The sequence below is a fragment of the Budorcas taxicolor genome, chromosome 13 (assembly GCF_023091745.1).
Source record: "Budorcas taxicolor isolate Tak-1 chromosome 13, Takin1.1, whole genome shotgun sequence".
Classification (NCBI taxonomy): Eukaryota; Metazoa; Chordata; class Mammalia; order Artiodactyla; family Bovidae; genus Budorcas; species Budorcas taxicolor.
In genome coordinates this window covers 64,385,998-64,405,778 of record NC_068922.1, presented here as the reverse complement: position 1 = coordinate 64,405,778, position 19,781 = coordinate 64,385,998, and the positions used below count along the sequence as shown (strand labels likewise).

At 47.2% G+C, this 19,781-nt stretch overlaps 1 protein-coding gene and 1 non-coding gene across 2 annotated transcripts in view; one reads left to right on the top strand and one right to left on the bottom strand.

The window, feature by feature from the left end:
• The window catches only part of MMP24 (matrix metallopeptidase 24), a 50,934-nt gene extending 32,902 nt beyond the window's left edge, over window positions 1-18,032 (bottom strand). The window contains exons 1-2 of the mRNA XM_052650448.1: window positions 17,974-18,032; window positions 16,747-17,365 (exon numbers count right to left, since the gene is read on the bottom strand). Of these exons, the coding sequence (XP_052506408.1) occupies window positions 16,747-17,365; window positions 17,974-18,032 (678 nt within the window). The remainder of the gene's footprint in view (window positions 1-16,746; window positions 17,366-17,973) is intronic.
• On the top strand, window positions 8,253-8,325 carry TRNAG-CCC (transfer RNA glycine (anticodon CCC)). The gene has a single exon. It is a non-coding gene; the product is annotated as a tRNA-Gly (tRNA).
• Window positions 18,033-19,781: the final 1,749 nt, after the last annotated feature.

Here is a 19,781-nt window from a genome sequence, read left to right as displayed (position 1 = left end):
AACTTTACAGCTCAGTTAACTAACTCTAAGACGACGTCTGTCACCCTTTAAGTGCTGAAAGAGGTGTCAACCCACAGGAAAGTGAGAAAGATCTCAGAGTGCGAGCGGAGACCAAAATAGCTGGGCTGAGCCGGAGATGCAGTGATCACAGGCAACACCGCGTGATTGGTCCGCTGGCCAGAAGGCGGGATTTTGGTTCGGGCGAAGCCTAAGCTGAGACGCGGAAGCTGAGACGTCGAGCGGCGGTGGCAGGCAAAGGAGAGAGTGGAGAATAACAAGGAGAAAAAAAAGTGGCCTGGAGTGGGAAGAGAGCGGCAGACAGCAGAGGCGGTGGTGAGATCAGAAGTGTCAAAGGAGGCGGCCAGAAGCAGATCAACTGGTGTGCTGCCGTTTGCTCTTGGCAAACAGAGATGGCTATTGGGGAGGAGAGAGACTGATGGGCCAAGACAGGATGTCCCCTGGGGGTGTTCAGGAGCCTCACACCTGGTTGGGCAAACCAGACTGTACAGGCCTGGAGCCGGGAAATGATTAAGATCCGGTGTTTGGTCAGGAACACAAACGGTGAGAAGGTAATATCAAAAAGGTCAGAGGCAAAGTCTACAAAGAAGGGACAGGCAGGAAGGTATTAAAATTGGAAGCATGGACTGGAATGAGAAACAATCAAAGATCCTGATCAAAGAGCTGGGGCAGCTGAGGTCATAATCTAGGGTGAGATGAAAGGAACAGGAAGGAGGGATTGACCTCAACATGGACAGGAGGTCCAAGTCCAGTTCTAGAGGTTGTAGATGCAGTGGGTGCATGCTAAGTTCCTTTTGTGTCCGACTCTTTTCCATGGGATTCTCCAGGCAAGAATACTGGAGTGGGTTGCCAGGCCCTCCTCTAGCGGACCTTCCCGACCCAGGGATCAAACTGGGGTCTCCTGTGTCTCCTGCATTGGCAGGTGGATTCTTCACTGTTGAGGCGCTGGGGAAGCCCTGTAGATGCACAGACAGTGACAAGCTAGAGCATGGCTGAGGACGAGTGGTCAGGAAAGTGAGGCAGCCATTCACAGGAAGTGTAGCCCACGAGGAAAGATGAGGGATGTTTAAGCTGGAGAAGGGAGGGCTGCAGGGGACAGGACTGTCTTTAAAAAGCCAAATGGCTATGGATGAAGAAGATTTATTCTCGTTGGCACAGAAGGCCAAGCTAAGATCAGCACAGGAGGTCACAGGACATAGATCCAGACTCATGAAAATAAACTGCTTTTTAATAGAGATGTTCTATTGAGTTGGCCAAAAAGTTCATTTGGGTTTTTCTGTAACATCTTATGGAATTATAAATTGTACTATAATTATAGTAACCACGATAACGTTGTTGTTTTTAGTCGCTAAGTTGTGTCTGACTCTTTTGTGACCCCCCCATGGACTGTAGCCCACTAGGCTCCTTTGTCCATGAGATTTCCCAGGCAAGAATACTGGAGTGGGTTGCCATTTCCTTCTCCAGGGGATCGTCCAGACTCAGGGATCGAACCTGAGTCTCCTGCATTGGCAGGCAGATTCTTTACCCCTGAGCCACCAGGGAAGGCCCCCAAATGACAACAGTTACTATTATTAGAACATTTATTATATACCTGGCACTGTACCAGGCACTAGACTGCAACAATCCCACAAGGTAGGAATTATGATCCCCAATCTGCAGATGAAGAAACTGAGGTTCAGAGAGGTTAAATAATTATCCAGAGCCACAAGGCTAATAAGTGGCAGGATTCAAACTCAGTTTTACCTGAAACCAGGCATTTCACACTATTAGGTCCCTAGTCAGGCATCCCGTTCCCCTTCCAGGACTTTCTGGACCTCACACTCCTACAGAGCAATGCCTGATCTCAGATCACAGTATGATCAATACCCTTTGGCTAGATTCCTATGCCAGGCTGTGGCATCAAACCAGAAGCTTCTTATGACCCAGGTTTCCTCCCTCTCCTTGGCCCACATTGTCTTTTACCAAAGAACTATTGGCTCTGCCTCCTACAAATCAAATTTGTTTCCATCTATCTCTTCATTCAGTAAGTCTTTACTGAGGACCTACTTACTAAGGACCTCCATGTCCCAGGCATGTGGTCTGGGCTCTGGCATAGAACATCAAACAAAAACACTCTCTTTACTTTCTAGCTACAGTCTCACGGACGGACCACGTCACAGTCAGTGCTATGAAAAATAAAGTAGGGTGAGGATACGGTGAGTATGGGACAGCTATTTTATAGAGAACAGTCAGGGAACGTCTCTGTGGAAGTCACGTGAGAGCAAGGGAACTGCAGGAGGCAAAGGAATTCCAGGAAGAGGGAACAGAAAGTGCAAATACCCTGAGGCAGCTTCAAAGGCTTCCCATCAAGAGCTTTCACGGAAGGGGGAGACTGGAGGTGTAAGTCAAACAATGCAAAGTGTCAGTTACACAAGATGACTAGATCCTGGAGACCTACTGATCAGCATAGTGCCTACACTTAACAATACAGTAGTATACACGTACAACATTTGCTAAAAGGGCAGCTCCTTAAGTTCTTAGCGGAAGATGACGATGATGCTGATGCTGACGATAGAAATAAACAGGGCAGGAGGAAACTTCCGGAAGTCATGGATTTGTTGATGGCATAGATTGTGGTGATGGTGTCACAGGTGTATACTTACCTCTAAACTCATTAAGTTGTATGCATTAAATATGTGCAGCTTTTTGTCTGTCAATTTTACCTCAATAAAGTGTTGGCTTTTTCTTAATTGAGGCATCATGATATGGCTCCTGACTACCTCTGCAGCCTCTTTTACCACTCCCCACCTAGCATTCTGTGTTCTAACGCTTCCAGATTCTGACATACATAGTTCCTTCTATCTAGATCACACTCTTCTTTCTCTGGGGAAGCCTTCTTTGAACCCTTAACTCTGGAGTTCCACCTACATCCCTGGTCAGTGTTCATCCTTCTTATCACAATTCTTTTTTTTTTCTTTAATTTTTTCAGTTATTTATTTATTGGCTGCACTGGGTCTTTGTTGCTGTGCATGGGCTTTCTCTAGTTGCAGCCAGCAGGGGCTACTCTCTAGCTGTGGTGTGCAGGCTTCTCATTGTGGTGGCTTCCCTTGTAGTTGAGCACAGGCTCTAGGGTGCGGGCTTAGTAGATATGGTGCGTGGGCTTAGCTGCCCCAAGGCACGTGGGATCTTCCTGGACTGCGGATCAAACTCATGTCTCCTGCATTGGCAGGCAGATTCTTAACCACTGGACCGCTAGAAGTCCACTTGTTGTTCAGTTGCTCAGTCGTTTCTGATTCTTTGCAGCCCCATGGACTGCAGCATGCCAGGCTTCCCTGTCCTTTACCATCTCCCAGACCTTGCTCAAACTCATGTCCATTGAGTCAGTGATACCATCCAACCATCTCATCCTCTGTCATCCCCTTCTCCTCTTGTCTTCAATCTTTCCCAGCATCCAGGTCTTTTCCAATAAGTCAACTCTTTGCATCAGGTGGCCAAAGTATTGAAGCTTCAGCTTCACCATCCGTCCTTCCAATGAATATTCAGGATTGATTTCCTTTCAGATTGACTGATTGGATCTCCTTGCAGTCCAAGGGATACTCAGGAGTCTTCTCCAGCACCACAGTTCAAAAGTATCAGTTCTTTGGTGCTCAGCCTTCTTTATGGTCCAACTCTCATATCCATACATGACTACTGGAAAAACCATACCTTTGACCATATGGACCTTTGTCAACAAAGTAATGTCTCTGCTTTTTAATATGCTGTCTAGCTTTGTCATAGCTTTTCTTCCAAGGAACAAGTGTCTTCCTCATCACAATTCTTATCACATGGTATTGTAGTGGAATTGCTTATCTCCTCTCCCAGACTACACAGTGCTCAAGGGCAGGTGCCATAATCTGTCTTCTTCATTACGGTATCCCCACAGCTAGCACGGGGGCAGCAGAGACACCTATGTATTGGATGAAAACAAGTTGAAGCACTCAGGGTGAGCATGAATGATCGCTGGTCAGAATTTGCCATAGAAGAGTTTCTCCACTCCAGAAGTATTGATATTTTGGGCCAGATAATTCTGTTGTTGGGGTCTGTCCTGTACATTATAGGACACTGAGCAGCACCCCTAGTTTTTACAAGATGCCAGCAGCAGCCCCCACCCCCCTCAGCTGTGACAACCAGAAATATCTCCATTGGTCTAAGAGTTCCCTCAAGGGTGGGCAATATTGTCCATGTGAAGAACTATTCTAAGGGGATTCTTATATAGAATATTCTGGAATATTCTATACTGCTTCTTTCAACCCAGGAAAGCAGTAGGCATTCAGTCAATAGCCTCCTAGAATGGGGCTCAGAAGAAGAGCTGCTTTCCTTATGTGAGGAGGTGGACATGAACAGGCTCCTGGTGGGGTGTGGTGAGCAGTGAGGAGCGAGGCAGGTGGAGGGGACGTTTAGGGTTATGGTTAAGGGCGTACCATCTGAAGACACAAGGCACTGGGGTCAAATCCTAATTCTCTGGTTTACTTGTTACATGACCTTTGGCAAATTATTCAGCCTCTTTACTGCTTACATCAAGCTCCATGTTCTTAGCGCGTGCCCCATGGAGTGGTTGTGAACATTCAATACTAATACGTGGTATGAAGTGCTCAGTAAAAGATAGCAGTAATGATGGCTGTTATTTCCCTGATAGGTGACAATCCCAAACCCCTCACCCCGCCGCTGCAGCCCCAAGCACCGAGGCTGTGTTCCCTCACTGGACGGTCCTTGCACATCATGGCCTGTCAGCATGGCACCATCCAAGGAGCTTGTTAAAAATCCATGTTACCAAGCGCAGACTTAGACTTACAAAATCAGACCCTCTGAAGCTGGGAACTGGGAACCTGCATTTTTAAAATATGAGCCCTGGGACGTCGCTGGTAGTCCAATGGTTAAAATCTGCCTGCCAACGCAGGGGACACAGGTTCGATCCCTGGTCTGGGAAGATCCCACATGCTGTAAAGAGACAGCCTGTGCGCTACAACTACTGAGCCTGCGCTCTAGAGCTCATGCTCCACAACAAGAGAAGCTGCTGCCATGAGCAGCCTGCTCACGGCAACTAGAGAAAGGCTACACACAGCAAAGAAGACCCAGCGCAACCAAAAAATATATATATATGTATATATATATATTTTAAAGGGAGCACCTAAGGTGACTCTATTGCCTACTGAAGTTTGAGAACCACTGCAGTAAGGACAGCTGGGAGTGATGACTTTGTTTTGTGAAGAATGAGCATGTTGTGTTCAGTATCGCCTCTGATCTACTAGGACAGGAAGCATGTCGCCATTTCGGAAAGTCTTCTACTACAGTTGGCTCTTGAGCCAGCCCTGGCCTTCTGTGCCTCAACTCTGCTCACATCCCTGGGTCCTTTACCTGCCTATCTTCCCAGCCAGCCCTGACATCTGCAAACAGTCCGTCAGCAGCTACAGCCCCAACACTGAGACTGTACTGTGTTGTTGCAGACTGGCATCAAGCCTGCCCTAAGATCTTCCTTTCCTTTTCATTGCTATGTTAGCTCAGTCCTTACGAGTGGGTTTGGTCTCAGTTTCCCTGCCTGGCACTCAGGTCCTAAACTGAGATTGCCAGGACCTGAATCTTTTTCTCAAGATCTTGGATTTCTTGAAGGACAGGGAAGCCTGTCTGCTGCAGTTCATGGTGTTGCAATGAGTTGGACACGACTTAGTGACTGAACAACAAAGAAGCATTTAGAAGGTCCCAGCACACAGGAAGCGGTCTCTCAATGTCACTGTCTGTATTTTTGCTCCCACCCTCTCCAGTAATACAGGGACCATCACCTTTGGTTGTTGCTGCTAGACTGAATCACTGTGTCTCTTTGGTGACTCCTCAGAGGTTAGCCTCATCACTGTGGCAGTTCTCTGCAACTCCTGTCCCACCAAAATCCTGCTTCTTTCTCTGCCCACACTATTGAGGTCCCAGCCTTGCCGCTGAACCCATCTGTTCAGTTCAGATCAGTCGCTCAGTTGTGTCTGACTCTTTCTGACCCTATGCACTGCAGCACGCCAGGCTTCCCTGGCCATCACCAACTCCCGAAGCCTGTTCAAACTCATGTCCATCGAGTCGGTGATGCCATCCAACCATCTCATTCTCTGTTGTCCTCTTCTCCTCCCATCTTCAATCTTTCCCAACATCAGGGTCTTTCCCAATGAGTCAGTTCTTTGCATCAGTTGGCCAAAGTATTGGAGTTTCAGCTTCGGCATCAGTCCTTCCAATGAATATTCAGGACTGATTTCCTTTAGGATTGACTGATTGGATCTCCTCTCAGTCCAAGGGACTCTCAAGAGTCTTTTCCAGCACCACAGTTCAAAAGCATCAATTCTTTGGCGCTCAGCCTTCTTTATGGTCCAACTCTCACATCCATCCATGACTACTGGAAAAACCATAGCTTTGGCTAGATCAACCTTTGTTGGCAAAATAATGTCTCTGCTTTTTAATATGCTGTCTAGGTTGGACATAGCTTTTCTTCCAAGGAGCAAGCCTCTTTTAATTTCATGGCTGCAGTCACCATCTGCAGTGATTTTGGAGCCCCCTCAAATAAAGTCTCTCACTGTTGAAAAGAACCCATCTGAGTTATAACTGATTTTTTAAAACTTCAGACTTGAGGGCTTAACCATGCAGTTTATCTAGAAAATGCAGTCATTGATAAATAATTTAAAGATTATCTAATTTAACATGCTTATTTTACCGGATAGGAAAATTCAGCTGAGGGAGAAATGACTTATCCAAAATCACAGAGCAAGCTGGTGGAGGAGCTGCAAACAGAGCCTAATGGCCCTGCCTCCCAGGAGCATCCCTGCTGCGGTGCTACACCCTCCACACCAGCTCTGGTTTGCCTCCAAACGCTGGGTTGTTTTTTTTCCCCACTTACAGCCAGTCTAAAAAGCGCTCTCAGGATCGCCCACAACGCCCAACTTAGCTTCTTGACAAACACCTTAATGGTGCAGCATTGCCTCTTGGCTGCCACCATCTCTTGAGTGGGTGGTAAGTGCACTAGCGGGAATTCCCTGGTGCTCTGCAGTGTCCTTGGCCCACTCCCAGGAGGCCACCACAAGCCAGAGAATTGCCCTGCCCAGGGAGGTGGCACACTTGGGGTTTTGGGTCAGCCCTGGGATGTCTGAGTTTCCCGGTTCTGGGCAGGCCTCCTTCCAAGGCCAGGAGTATAGCCATGCACTCATTCACTCTCTGAGAAGCGAGTCCTTTCCAGTGCCTTCCCGTAAATCCGCCATGTTTTCTGTCCACTTGGTCTTGACTTATTGATGAGTTTAGACAAGGGAAGAGGGTAGACAAAGACCGTGGTCAGGCCTTAGTGTCTCAACTGAAACGCACACAGCTGAAGTAGATAACCTCTAAGTAATTATATAAGGTTCTATTACTTTAGCTTAATTAGATTGAGCATGGAGCAGATCCTCTGGTTCCTCACCACCAGTCTTAAAGTCCGAGCTCCTCAGCCCAGCACTCACAAGCCTCACGGTCTGATGCCAGTGCACCTTAGCCTCTGACTTGTATGCCCCACCCTCCTACTGCCCACCTCACAGGCCCCCTCCTCAAGCTACTGACCTACCTGCGTTACCTGAACACAGCCTGCAAATTCCTTTCTCTGCGTTTTTTTTTCACTGCCTCTCCCTAGAAGGCAAACATTGCCTTCCATGTAGGAAGGATACATCCTTCCTACACGGATACTAGTCACTCTCTGATGATCTATTCGGTATTCTTAGAAAGGCAACCTGAATGCCACTTCACCTGGGAGGACTATCCAGGATTAAATGGACTTCCTCTGTGCTCCAGAGCTTCCTTGGTAGCTCAGTTGATTAAGAATCTGCCTTCAATGCAGGAGACCTGGGTTCGATCCCTGCTTGGGGAAGATCCCCTGGAGAAGGAAATGTCAACCTACTCCAAGTATTCTTGCCTGGGAAATCCCCTGGTCAGAGGAGCCTGGCAGGCTATAGTCCTTGGGGTCCCAAGAGTCAGTCATGACTTAGTGACTAAACCACCACCACCACCTCTGTGTTCCCATGTATATCTGTTGCTTACAGTATCTTTCATAGTCCACCATAAATGGTGGTCTCCATGCCTGTCAGTCCCACTGAACTCTTATTCATGGAGCTTACTGGAGCGGGAGGTAGACATGCAGAGACGAAATGCTTCATTTCAATGGTGATAAGTAGAATGAGGGAAAAGGAGAAGGTGTTGGGAAAGAAAGCCAGTGACATGGGACTTCCCTGGTGGTCCAATGGCTAAGACTCTGTGCTCCCAATGCAGGGGGCCCAGGTTCAATCCCTGGTCAGGGAACTAGATCCCACATGCCACAACTAAAGATCCCAGATACAGCAACAAAGATCAAAGATCCTTCATTGCCACAAGTAAGACCCGCTGTGGTCAAGTAAATAAAATTATATTTAAAAAAAATAAGTATGATGACCTCCTAGAGGATGTATCATCTCAGCTGAGACCTGTATACAAGCGAAAGAGGTCAAGGTGAAGGTCAAAGAATGAGCACTCCTGGAAAAGAATGTCTTATTGAATTCCTGAATGGGAATAAGCCTGCGTATTAGGAAAAGAGAAAGAAGGCCAGGATAGCCGGAGATTACTGAAAACTGAAACTGTTAGTCACTCAGTTGTGTCCAACTCTTTGCGACCCCATGAGCTGTAGCCTGACAGGCTCCTCTTGCCTGACTTCCCAGGCAAGAACACTGGAGTGCGTTACCCTTTCCTTCTCCTGGGGATCTTCCGGACCCAGGGATTGAACCCAGGTCTCCTGCACTGCAGGCAGATTCTTTACCATCTGAGCCACCACAGAAACCTAACCTCTCAGGGAGGTTACTGAGAAGCTGGTATAAAAGGGAGCAGAGAGCTGGGGAGGATTTGGTGATGCAGGGCCTCAGAGGCCTGGTGCTGGGTGCAAGGGGCTTCATGATACTGTTTGTTATACTTTCAACATGTGTTTGAAATTTTTCCATAATAAGAACGATGAGAACTGGCTGTAGTATAGCAATATTAGTTTGGCTTTTACCTTAAAAACCATTTTTAGCAAAATGAAAGTGGAAGTCACATATCAGATATTTTTGTTTAAAATTTTTTTTTAATTACATATTGCAAGCATTCAGAAAGGCATAAAAATAGCTTTTTTTAAAAAAAAAATCCTTGGATAATCACTTATTGGCTTTTTTAAATCTTGGCTTTGCCATATTTGCTTCAGATATAACTGGCCCCTGTGTAGATTTATTTTTAAAAGGTCACTCTGGCTGCCACGGGAAGAAGGATTAGAAGTGGGCAAGAGAGGCTGATCAGGTGGGAAGTTTCTGGAAGCCAGACAAGACAGGATGGAAGTTTAAAGTGGAGGCAGTGGTGGTGGAGAGAAGCAGTTACAGGGACGATTGGTCCAGGAGGTGGAGGTGCTAGGCTGGCTGCTGGTTCTCCTGAGGCGGGCGAGGGGAAGATGAAGGGAAGGATACCTCTTTCTGGTCCATTGCTTTTGGAGCACAGAGAATGGTGTGTGTGTGAGTTTGTGGTACAGAAGTGTTTTAAAATTATTATTGCTAACAAAGTTGTGCCTGCCTGGTTTCTCTACCTTATTTGTTATAACAACATGTCTGATCTTTGAGAAAATACTATCTTTTGTATACATGACTTTGCTGTTATCCCATAGATCGTCAAAGCCGAGTTCCAAATTGCCCTTTAAAACGAATGCATGAGACTTCCCTGGTGGTCCAGTGGTTAAGACTCCTCACTCCGAACGCAGGGTTTGATCCCTGGTCAGGGAACTAAATCCTACCATGTCACAACTAAAGATTCTGCATGCCCCAATGAAGACTGAAGATCCTATGTGCTGCAACTAAGACCCAGTACAGTCAGATAAATAAATAAACACTTTTTTTTTTTAAATGAATGTACGAAGTAATGATGAAGAAACACCAGGGAAGAACTTGAACAAAATCAATCCTGAGATCCAGTGAAACCAAAGGATTTGTTCCAGAATCACTCCACTGGGGAAGGTCAGAGCTGGGGTGCACAGCTTTTATCCACACACTAGAACAGGAACACAGACCTGGGTTATGCTAAGAAAGCTAAAAGAGCCCCAGCAGGGGCCAGCACCCAGCACCACTTGGCCTTGGTGCCTCCACCCACTCAACACGGCTGAGGCTCTGAGCAGGTCACTTCTCTGCTCAGAAACCTTTTATGACTCCCCTCAGCCCTTGGACAAAAGCCAGTTTCACAATCTGCTCTTAGCCTCCCTTTCCAGACTTTTCTCAAACATTCTTACTGGAAACAGCAATAAGCCAAGGCCTCAAGCACATCCAATTCTCCACCATTCCCTAAATATGCCCACACTTGTGTGGAGCCTTGGCTCGTGTTTTCCGTCTCGTGGACTGCCCCACTCACCATTCTTTGTCCTTGTCCTCGCCCAAAGCTTCATCTTTGATACAACCTTCTTCCTAGAAGATTCCCTGACCTCCCCAACTACATCTCCTGCTGTTTTGGTGCTTGCCCAGACCTTGTTTAAACTTCTAGCACACATTCATCCTTCTTCAAAAAAGGTACTGACTTTTGCATGCCAACAACTTTTTTAATATAATTTTATTTAAAATTCATTTTTTTAACTGGGGTATAATTGCTTTATAATGCTGTGTTAGTTTTTACTGTACAACAAAGTGAATCAGCTATAGGTATATATATATCCCTCCCTCTTGAGCCTCCCACCCTCCCAGGTCATCACAGAGACCCCGCTGAGCTCCTTGTGCTGCACAGCTGCTTCCCAGCGGCTGTTTATTCTGCACATGGTAGTGTATATGTGTCAATGCTACTTTTTCCACTTTTCCACCCTCTCCTTCCCCAGCTATGGACACAAGTCCGTTCTCTATTTTTGCATTTTTATTCTTACCCTGCAAATAGGTTCATCTGTACTATTCCAACCACTATTAACAGAAGTTGGTCTGGGGGACTCCAGTGGTTAAGAATTCACCTTCCAATGCAGGGGACTCAGATTTGATCCCTGGTGAGGGAACTAAGATCTCACATGCAAAAGCACAACTAGGTCTGCACGCAGCAAATACTGAGCCTGCCTGCCTCAATTAAGACCTGATGCAGCCATACATATACAAATATTAAAAAAAAAGATGTTGGGGGGGGACACAGACAATATAATCAATTTAAAAATATTTATCAAGTATCTAGAATGTGCCAGGCAGACACTGTGCTAGGTATCATTGGCTACAGTCTTATTAAGAATTGGTTCCTCTGGGTTTGAGTCTAAACTCTATCATATCATAAAGCTAGATGTTTCCTAAGATTAACCTCTATGGTGCTATTATAATTTACTTTTATTTGCTCTAAAACTATCTCCTTCAATGACTGGAACGGCTAAAGGTTGTTACAATATTCCAGAATAGGACAGTTTGGTATAGAGGCGAAAACACTCAGGTCTGGGACAGAAAACCCTGTTTCTGGCCCTTGGTTTATTGTTTATTAGCTCCACATGGGTCCCTGGACAACGTGTGGATAAGTCACATCTCTCTCTGAGTCTCCATTTGCTCCTCTATAAAATGAGGATGATATCTTCCCTGTCTACCTTACGGTGCTGTTGCCAGGATCAAATGGGGCCACATGCATGAAAGCATCTGGAAAGTGCAAAGTACTGTAAGATATGAGGCTGTTAAAGTGACAGGAAAAAACACAGTCATAATAAGAGAAAATGAATGAAAGATACAGCAGATTAGACTCAAGTTAGGCAAAAGCAAGAACTTCCTTGTGGTGAAAAATTTTTCTGAATAGCTGCTTTTAGGGAAAGCGTGACACTTTCTATTTATATGTTTAATTTTTGGCTGCACTGAGTGGCATGCGGGATCTTAATTCCCCAACCAGGGATTGAACCCGTGCCCTCTGCAGTGGGAGAACGGAGTCCTAGTCACTGGACCACCAGGGAAATCCCTGAGAAGTTATTTTTTCAGACAAGAATGAAGATATATTGGAGGGTATTGATCACATTGAAATAAATTTTTGGCTTGGGAATTTGTTAGCACTTCCCATCCCTAGACTTAGGTGGCTAGGTGGTATTCTGCGAATACAGAAAAGATGCAGGAGACATGAGTTTGATCCCTGGGTCAGGGAGATCCCCTGGAGGAAGAAATGGCCACCCACTGCTGTATTCTTGCCTGGAAAATTCCATGGACAGAGGAGCCTGGTGGACTACACCCCATGGGGTCACAAAGAATTGGACATTACTGAGCACACACACGTACATATGTACCCCTAGACTCGCTCAGGGCTCTAACTTTTCTTGACTGCAGGTGCAAACTGAAGAACTTTCTCCATCTGCCCAGAGCAGACTCTCAAAACCAGATTAGAGAGCAGGAATCCATTAATCCCTGGGACCTGGAGTCACTTTCTGTGCTCATGTGGCCAGTGGTGATGGGTTTACCACTTTCTGCCTATAGCGACCTTCCTCAGAATTAAATTGGAAGTTAGGAGGGCCAAAAATCTATTCGTGGGGCACTCAGCTAATAATACGAGAAAGAGATGTTTTAAATAAACCAAACACAGGAAGCCACTTAGAGAATCAGTGGGCCACTCAAAGTGCAAAATATAAAAGAAAGACTCAAGAAAGCAAAGGAGAAAACAGATTGAATGAATTGTGGGTGGAGGGGGGGGCTTTGTCTTTTGGTGATAAAAGATTGAAAATATGAAATTGAAGCCAAAGATAGTAAAATTGCTTTCAACTAAGGAAGTCAAGAGACCAAGGAAAAGTTCTACTTCAGGCTTAGTGACCTTGGGCAACTTTACAGCAATTCAAGAAATACCTGTTAAATACTGCTGTGTGCTTTCTAGGTGATCTCTAAGGTCATGGCCACCTCTTAATTCCTCTCTATTGTATGCCACTACCACTAGATGACAGCCTACCTGAAAAGTTGTGAAAGAACTCAAGGGTATCATCATAGAACCACTGTCAAGAGGAATAACACTAATTTCACTGAAGGAAGGATAGGGAGGCAATGAGTCTTATCCCTAAGATTTTAGAAGGCATCTTGAGACCACGGGCCCATGAGTGTCCATTTCAGATGCATGTAACTCTTTGGCATAAAGGATAAAGAGCAGAATCGTGGGTTGCTTACTGAGTAATTAACAATGAGCACTGAGGGACTTCCCTGGTGGTCCAGTGGCTAAGACTTCACCTTCCAGTGCACGGGGTGCAGGTTCCATCCCTGACTGGGGAACAAAGATCCCACACGCCTTGCTGTCAAAAAACCAAAACATAAGACAGAAGCAATTGTAACAAATTCAATACAGACTTTTAAAATGGTCCACACTAAAAAAAAAAAGCAAACAAACAAAACACCAACAATGAGCATCAAAAGTTGGGGACTGTGCTGAATCTAAAAACATAAAGTGGGGTGGTGGTGGTGAGGGGGTAAAATAAGTAAATAAAAACATAAAATGCTTTGGTTGGGGAAGGTCCTGTCTAAGAACACAACTTTTTTTTCCCCTAAATGATGCTTACATTTTTTTTTTTTTTTTTTAATAACAAACTGTCTGGAGCTGCCTCAAAGTGCTCCTCTTAGAAAAGAGAAGAAAATGCCTAGAGAAGTCAGGGAGAGTTTCCTAGAGAGCAGAACTTAAGTTGGAACTTTAAGAAAGGAGGCAGACAGATGCGGGGAGGTACAGATGTAAACAGCATGTGTAAATGTCCAGGGAAACACAGGTAGATTGTCTTAGGATAAAGAAGAGATGGGCTTGTCTGGAGTAAAGATGTGTATGGATTGAACAGGGGGAAAGGCAGCTTCTAGTGAGGAGGTAGGGACAAGTCAGACTCCAGAAACCTTAAAAGACAGAGGGAGGACTAAGCAATGTTATGTGCTGGCTGAAAAGCAACAATATTTCTATAAGGTTTCAATCACATGATCCACTTGGATTCAGTGAGAGGATAATAGTGTGCAAATCATTCAGAGAAGCAGTGGATATAATTATCTTACAGAAAGTTTTGGATGATATATTAGAAATGGAAAATGGAGTCATTGTGAAATTGAGGGTGATTTTTTTTTTAAACCAAGGCCTGAGAACTCAGAGAGAGACAGAAAACAGTAGAAGAAAAGAAACAACAGGAAAATAGAAGGCAAGAAATAAACAGGTGGATATAAATAAATAGATGGAGCTGGTCACGTCTCTAAATGAAGGGAGATTAAAAATGCAGGGGGCCCCAAGAGACCATGCCAGGACTTGTCTGATTTAAATTTTTTATAAGTGATCCAGAAGAAGTAGAGCAAAGTGAAAATTTCAGGGCTGCAGATCATATTAAGCCCTTTCAGGTAGGGGGAATGCTCTGCCAAAGGACAGAGAGAGAGAGAGCGCGTGCACTGAAGGAATGTACTGAGTGGGATGCAAAATGGCAGATAAACGTCACCCTGGGGAAACGTAAGGTAACAATGTGCTCTGGTAAGAATAATCCACGGATAGGGTGTTGTGTTCCAGGCTATCAGTTTTGGCCCAGGAAAGGGATCAGGGAGCTGCTGCGGATTGTTTCCTAAAGGCAGTGTCCTAATATGTTGGGGTCAGGAAGGCTGACAAAATGATGCACAGAAGTGGGAAGGGACCTAAAAACCAAAGAGGAAATCATTCTCTATTGTATAAGAGGAGAAGGTCCCATATCTGGGGACAATGATCAGGTTGACATCTATTGAAAGTTAGGACCCAAGGATAGCTAGAAAAGGGCAACTAAAATGACTCAGAGAATGAGTGTGGCTATTCTAGAGGTGGTCTATTGTAAGCAGGAAACTTAAGCATGAGAAAACTAAGGCTAAGAGAGGTGGAATAATCAATGCCTTTATAAAACTGATAAAAATAAGGAGCAGGTAGCACTACTCTCTCTTCAGACCCTAACATATTCAAGCAAAGAGCTTGTTCTTGATGCTTGAAATGCCACAGGAATAAACGGGTTTCAAAGTTGCAATCATTTAGCCCCATCTCTTTGTTGTTGTTGAGTTGCTAAGTCGTCTCTGACTCTTTGCAGCCCCGTGGACTGTAGCCCGCCAGGCTCCTCTGTCCTTGGGATTTTCCAGGGAAAAATATTGGAGTGGGTTGCCATTTCCTTCTCCCGACCCAGGGGTCGAACCTTTGGCTCCTGCCATGTCTCCTACGTTGCAGGCAGATTCTTTACCGCTGAGCCACCGGGGAAGCCCCTCTCTTTTGGTATTAGAGATGGTAAAGCTCAGGAAGGAAATGGCCCAAGGTCACAGAAACCATGGTAGGATTAGAAGCCCAGGCCTCCTAAATCCCAGACTGGGGTCTTTCCATCTTCCCCTGTGCGACCGGGAAGACTAAAGGAATTCTACTTTTTATAGGGTATAAACTCATGAAATGCATCAATAAAGCTGAAAACACAAACAGGCTAAGGAAAGTTTTCACTCAGAGTCAACAACAATTATAAGGCCTTTGGAAGAAAACTACCAGCAAGACTAAAGACTTTCTACACATTTTGATTTGAGGGAATCATATACCTCTTGACAATCTAAAGAAATCTAGGGATTCTCTCCAAGAAAAACACATTTGCACATGCAAACACAATTTTATACAAGATTTCAGACTCTGGTGCCCAGTTAAGAATCCTTGTTCTGGCAGATTCTTCTGAACAGACTGCTTCAACAAACACACTCCATCTCTTATGATAAGTGAGGAAATTACTCTGATATTCTTCATCAAAAAACAAACAGCCCACCCCACCCCACCCCCAAACCTACTGTCTCCACCTCACTTATCAGAATTACGATAGGTTGGAAGAGACCAAAGAAATTACTAGTCCAATGCCCCTGCCCCAACTTGTGTGACACAGGATAACGTCACAGTTAAATATGTGGGGGAAAAAAAATGTGGAGACTAGAGTCAGCCTGCCTAGGTTAGAATTCCAACTCCATCACTCACTAGCTGTGTGACCTTGGGCAAGTTACTTAGTTCTTGGAGTCTATATCCTCATCTGTAAAATGAAAATAATTACAATGATCTCATAGTTAGGAGGCTTAAATGAGATAATTCTTATAAAACTTAGCACCAGGCCTGGCACATAGTGAGTGCTCAGTAAACGCTAGCTGGCATGATTGTTATTATTATGCTTGTATCCATGCAGGTATTACGCATGCATCCATCCAATCCCCTCCCTGAGCTTTTGCTTGCACATGTCTGTGATGAGCAGCTCATCGCCTCCCAAGCTGGTTGAGCAGCTCCGATTGTTACAAACTTGTTCCTGTATAGAGCGAAAGCTGCCTTCTTGCAACCCTTACCCCCGCCCCTGTGGGCCCTAGTTCTGTCCTGCGGGGCCACGCAGAGCAAGTCTATCCCTCCTCCACGTGACAGCCCTTCAGATAGGAAGACAGTGATCGAGTCCTTCGCCGGTCCCCCGCCACCGCCCCCCCCTCCCCAATCTTCCCGTCTCCAGCTCGAACATCCTCGGCTTCTCCCAACCCACAACAGACTGGCTGCGCTTACTATTTACTCCCAGGCGTTGTACGGTTTCCCTCACACATAGTCATGCAGGCCACACACCCCACCGCCGCCACAACAATCCCACCCTCCCGCTCCGCCCCCGCCCGCTGCCCCTGTCCGCGGTGCTGAAGCGGCTCCGGGCCCCGCGGGCCTGCGCGGCCCTCCCCGGCCCCCGCCCTGGGTCTCTAGCGCGGACCCCAGGCGTCGACCCTCGGCGCGCCACCTCCGCGCCCCCGGCCCCGGTACCGCCCCCCGCCCTGCCCGGAAGCCCCGAGCCCGCAGCGCGGCCCGGCGCGCCAGCCCCACCTGCCCGGCGAAGGGCTCCTCCGCCTCGGCCGCCCGCGCCGCCCGGTCCCCGGGCCCCGCCGCCGCCGCCGCCCGCGCGGCGCCCGGGAGGCAGCAGAGCGCGGGCAGCAGCAGCAGCAGCCGCCCCGGGGCCCGCCCGCGGCTGCAGCGCGGGGCCAGGCCCAGCGGCGGCGGCGGCCCCGGCGCGGCGCGGCCGCCCCGGCTCTTCGGCATCCCGGCGGCGGGGCCCGGCCGCCCGGCTGCGATGGCGGCGGCGGCGGCGGCTCCGGCCGGGTCCTCCCGCTGCAGCCGCTGCGGAGCCGCCGAGTCACCGCGCCGCGGACACGCGCCCGGCCCGCCTGTCTCCGCCGCCGCCGCCGCCTCGGCCGCCAGCGCGCCCCCGCCTCCGCGCGCCCCGCCCCGGCGGGGGGCGGCCAGGGGCGCGGGGGCAGCACCCAGGCGGGACCCGCGGGGCCGGGGGCTCCGGACCAGCCTCAGGACGAGGGCCGAGGAGTGGCTTTCGGTGCGGGTCGCAGAGGCCAAAAGAACAGCTCTGGAGGCAGGGTCCAAAGAGATGGAACTGGAGGAGGGGGCCCGAGGGGCAGCCCTGTGGGAGGGGGAAGTAGCTAAATAAATAATCCTGGAAACAGAACGGCGCCACGGCTCTAGGGGAGGATAGCTGGGATTGGGGGTCCGAAGCCAAAGGCTGAGTCTTGGGGGAGAGGTTCTGAGGTGAGGCGCGGGTGACACCGCAGGCGGGGGTCTGGGCCTGGCAGAGGGGAGTGAGGCGCTGCCCTGGGGTAACGGTGAGGTTGGAGGGAATGAGCAGAAGAAATAGCCCTGGAGAAGAGGGTCTGAGAGGGTGGCGGTGGAGAAGGGAGGGCAGGGAGGGTGAGAGACTAGAGAATAAACCTGAAGAGCATTTCAGGGGGTAGACCTGGAGACAGTAGGTGGCAATAAGGGGAAGCTCATCCTCTCACCCCCGGAGCGAGAGACATCAACCAGACATCTTTCATCCAAAACCACCCGTATCTATCGAACACTTTCTATATATACATATGTAGGGCTCTGGGCTACTTGGGATTAGAAGAAGAAGAAGAAAAAAGAAGCCGGTTCCCTGAAGTGGAGAGGTTTATAGTTTGGTGAGAAAACATAACTGGGAGGCAATCAAAGTGTCGAAAAGCATACATGCAGCTGCTCCAGGGATTAAAGGGGACTTGATGGGGTGGTGAAGTCAGCACAGCCATTATCGAGGTCAGGTGGGGCGACTCTGGCTAAGCCTTGAAGGAAAGGCCAGCTTCAGACGAGGGAAAGGGAATGAGAAGGCAGGATATTGGGCAAGAAGGCGAGGGTGTACAAGATATGGTTGGGCCAGTAGATCTGTTTCTCTGAAGCAACGGGTTTTCCCATAGGAAAGTGCTGGGAAGTAGGGAAATAGTCCAAGACTGTAAATCCTAGGGGAATGGGTTATGTTCTGAAGGTCAATGGGAGTGGTGGTGATTGAAGGCTTTTTTGAGCAGAATGGTGTGTGGAAAGTGGTGTTTTATGGTTACCTGTAATTTGGAGGTGTCAGGCTTTGGAATCAGATCTATGTTCAGATCTTGACTCTGTTCCATTTTTATAAAATGATGCTGATATTACTGCATAAGGTTGCTGTAAGGATGAAGTGCTTGGCACCTAGTAGGTGTCGCATATTAGTTCCCCTCCCAGCGTACAAAATAATGACCAGAGGAGGCAGAGAGATTAGTCGGGAGATTTCTGGAACTGTCTAAATACAAGGAAATGATGGTAACAGACAGAATTAGCACTTATTGAATGCCTACCATGTATCAAGTACTGGTTTAAGTCCTTTAATGTTTTGTATCTCTAACCATGTTTCATAAGTGGCAGAGCCAAAGCAATCTGATTGCATAACTCTTTTTTTTCTTTTAGAATGAGGCCATAAAAAAAGACATTTAAGAGATACTGAACAAAGGAGAGAAGGAAAGGAGTTTGGAATAATGGCAAACCCAGAAAGATGGGTGATGTTATCTTTGCAGACTTGTCATAAGGAGGTACAGGCTTGAGGGAATCAACAAGGAGTTTGGTTTTAGGCTTGCTGTGGTTGAGGTGACCCCTGAGATGGGTACAGCAATGAGTTCAGAGGAGGATGGAGAATAGATATTTTGGAAACATCCAGGTTAGTATGAAAGCTGAATCTGAAGGATAGGAGTAGAAAAGAGAAAAGACTGCAGAATCAGGGTTGTGAAGTACATATGTGTTAGTTGCTTAGTCATGTCCAACTCTTTGCAACTCCGTGGACTGTAGCCGGCCAGCCTCTGTCCATGGAATTCTCCCGGCAAGAATACTGGAGTGGGTTGCCATTCCCTTCTCCAGAGGATCTTCCCGATCCAGCGATCAAACCCGGCTCTCCTGCATTGCAGGTGAGTTCTTTACCATCTGAGCCACCAAGGAAGGAAGAGAAGGATTTCAAAGCAAGAGAGAGGTGTTGGTAGTGTCAGGGAGATTACAGAGCTGGAAGACTGCATCCACACCATTTGCTTGAACAGCTCATAGTCTAGGAGGGAGACAGACATAAGCAAGTCATTTTGGTTATGTGATAAATTACAACAGAAATGAGAACAAACTCTTATGGAAACAATGAGGAAAGAGCAACAGACTGCTCAAAGTTAGAAGATTTGGGAGAGGGTACATTTCAGAAGGAGTAAATAGCACATTCAAGGAGTGAAAGGAAACAGACTGGACTGAGAGTCTAAGGACAAGATCTGTCTTATTCATCTCCTTATTCGTAAGGCCAAATGCTCATTGAAATGCAAATGAGAATGTAGGGCTCCAGTGGTCCATGAGCCAGCTTCCAAGGGTGGTGGACATGAGTGGCAGTAGGTAATTGGTGATAAAGAAAGAAGAGGCTGGATGCTTATAAAATGTCACCCTAAGGTAGGTCCCTAGTAGGAAAGGTCTAGCGAGCTTTGTGAAGCCAGCCCACGAGGGGGTTT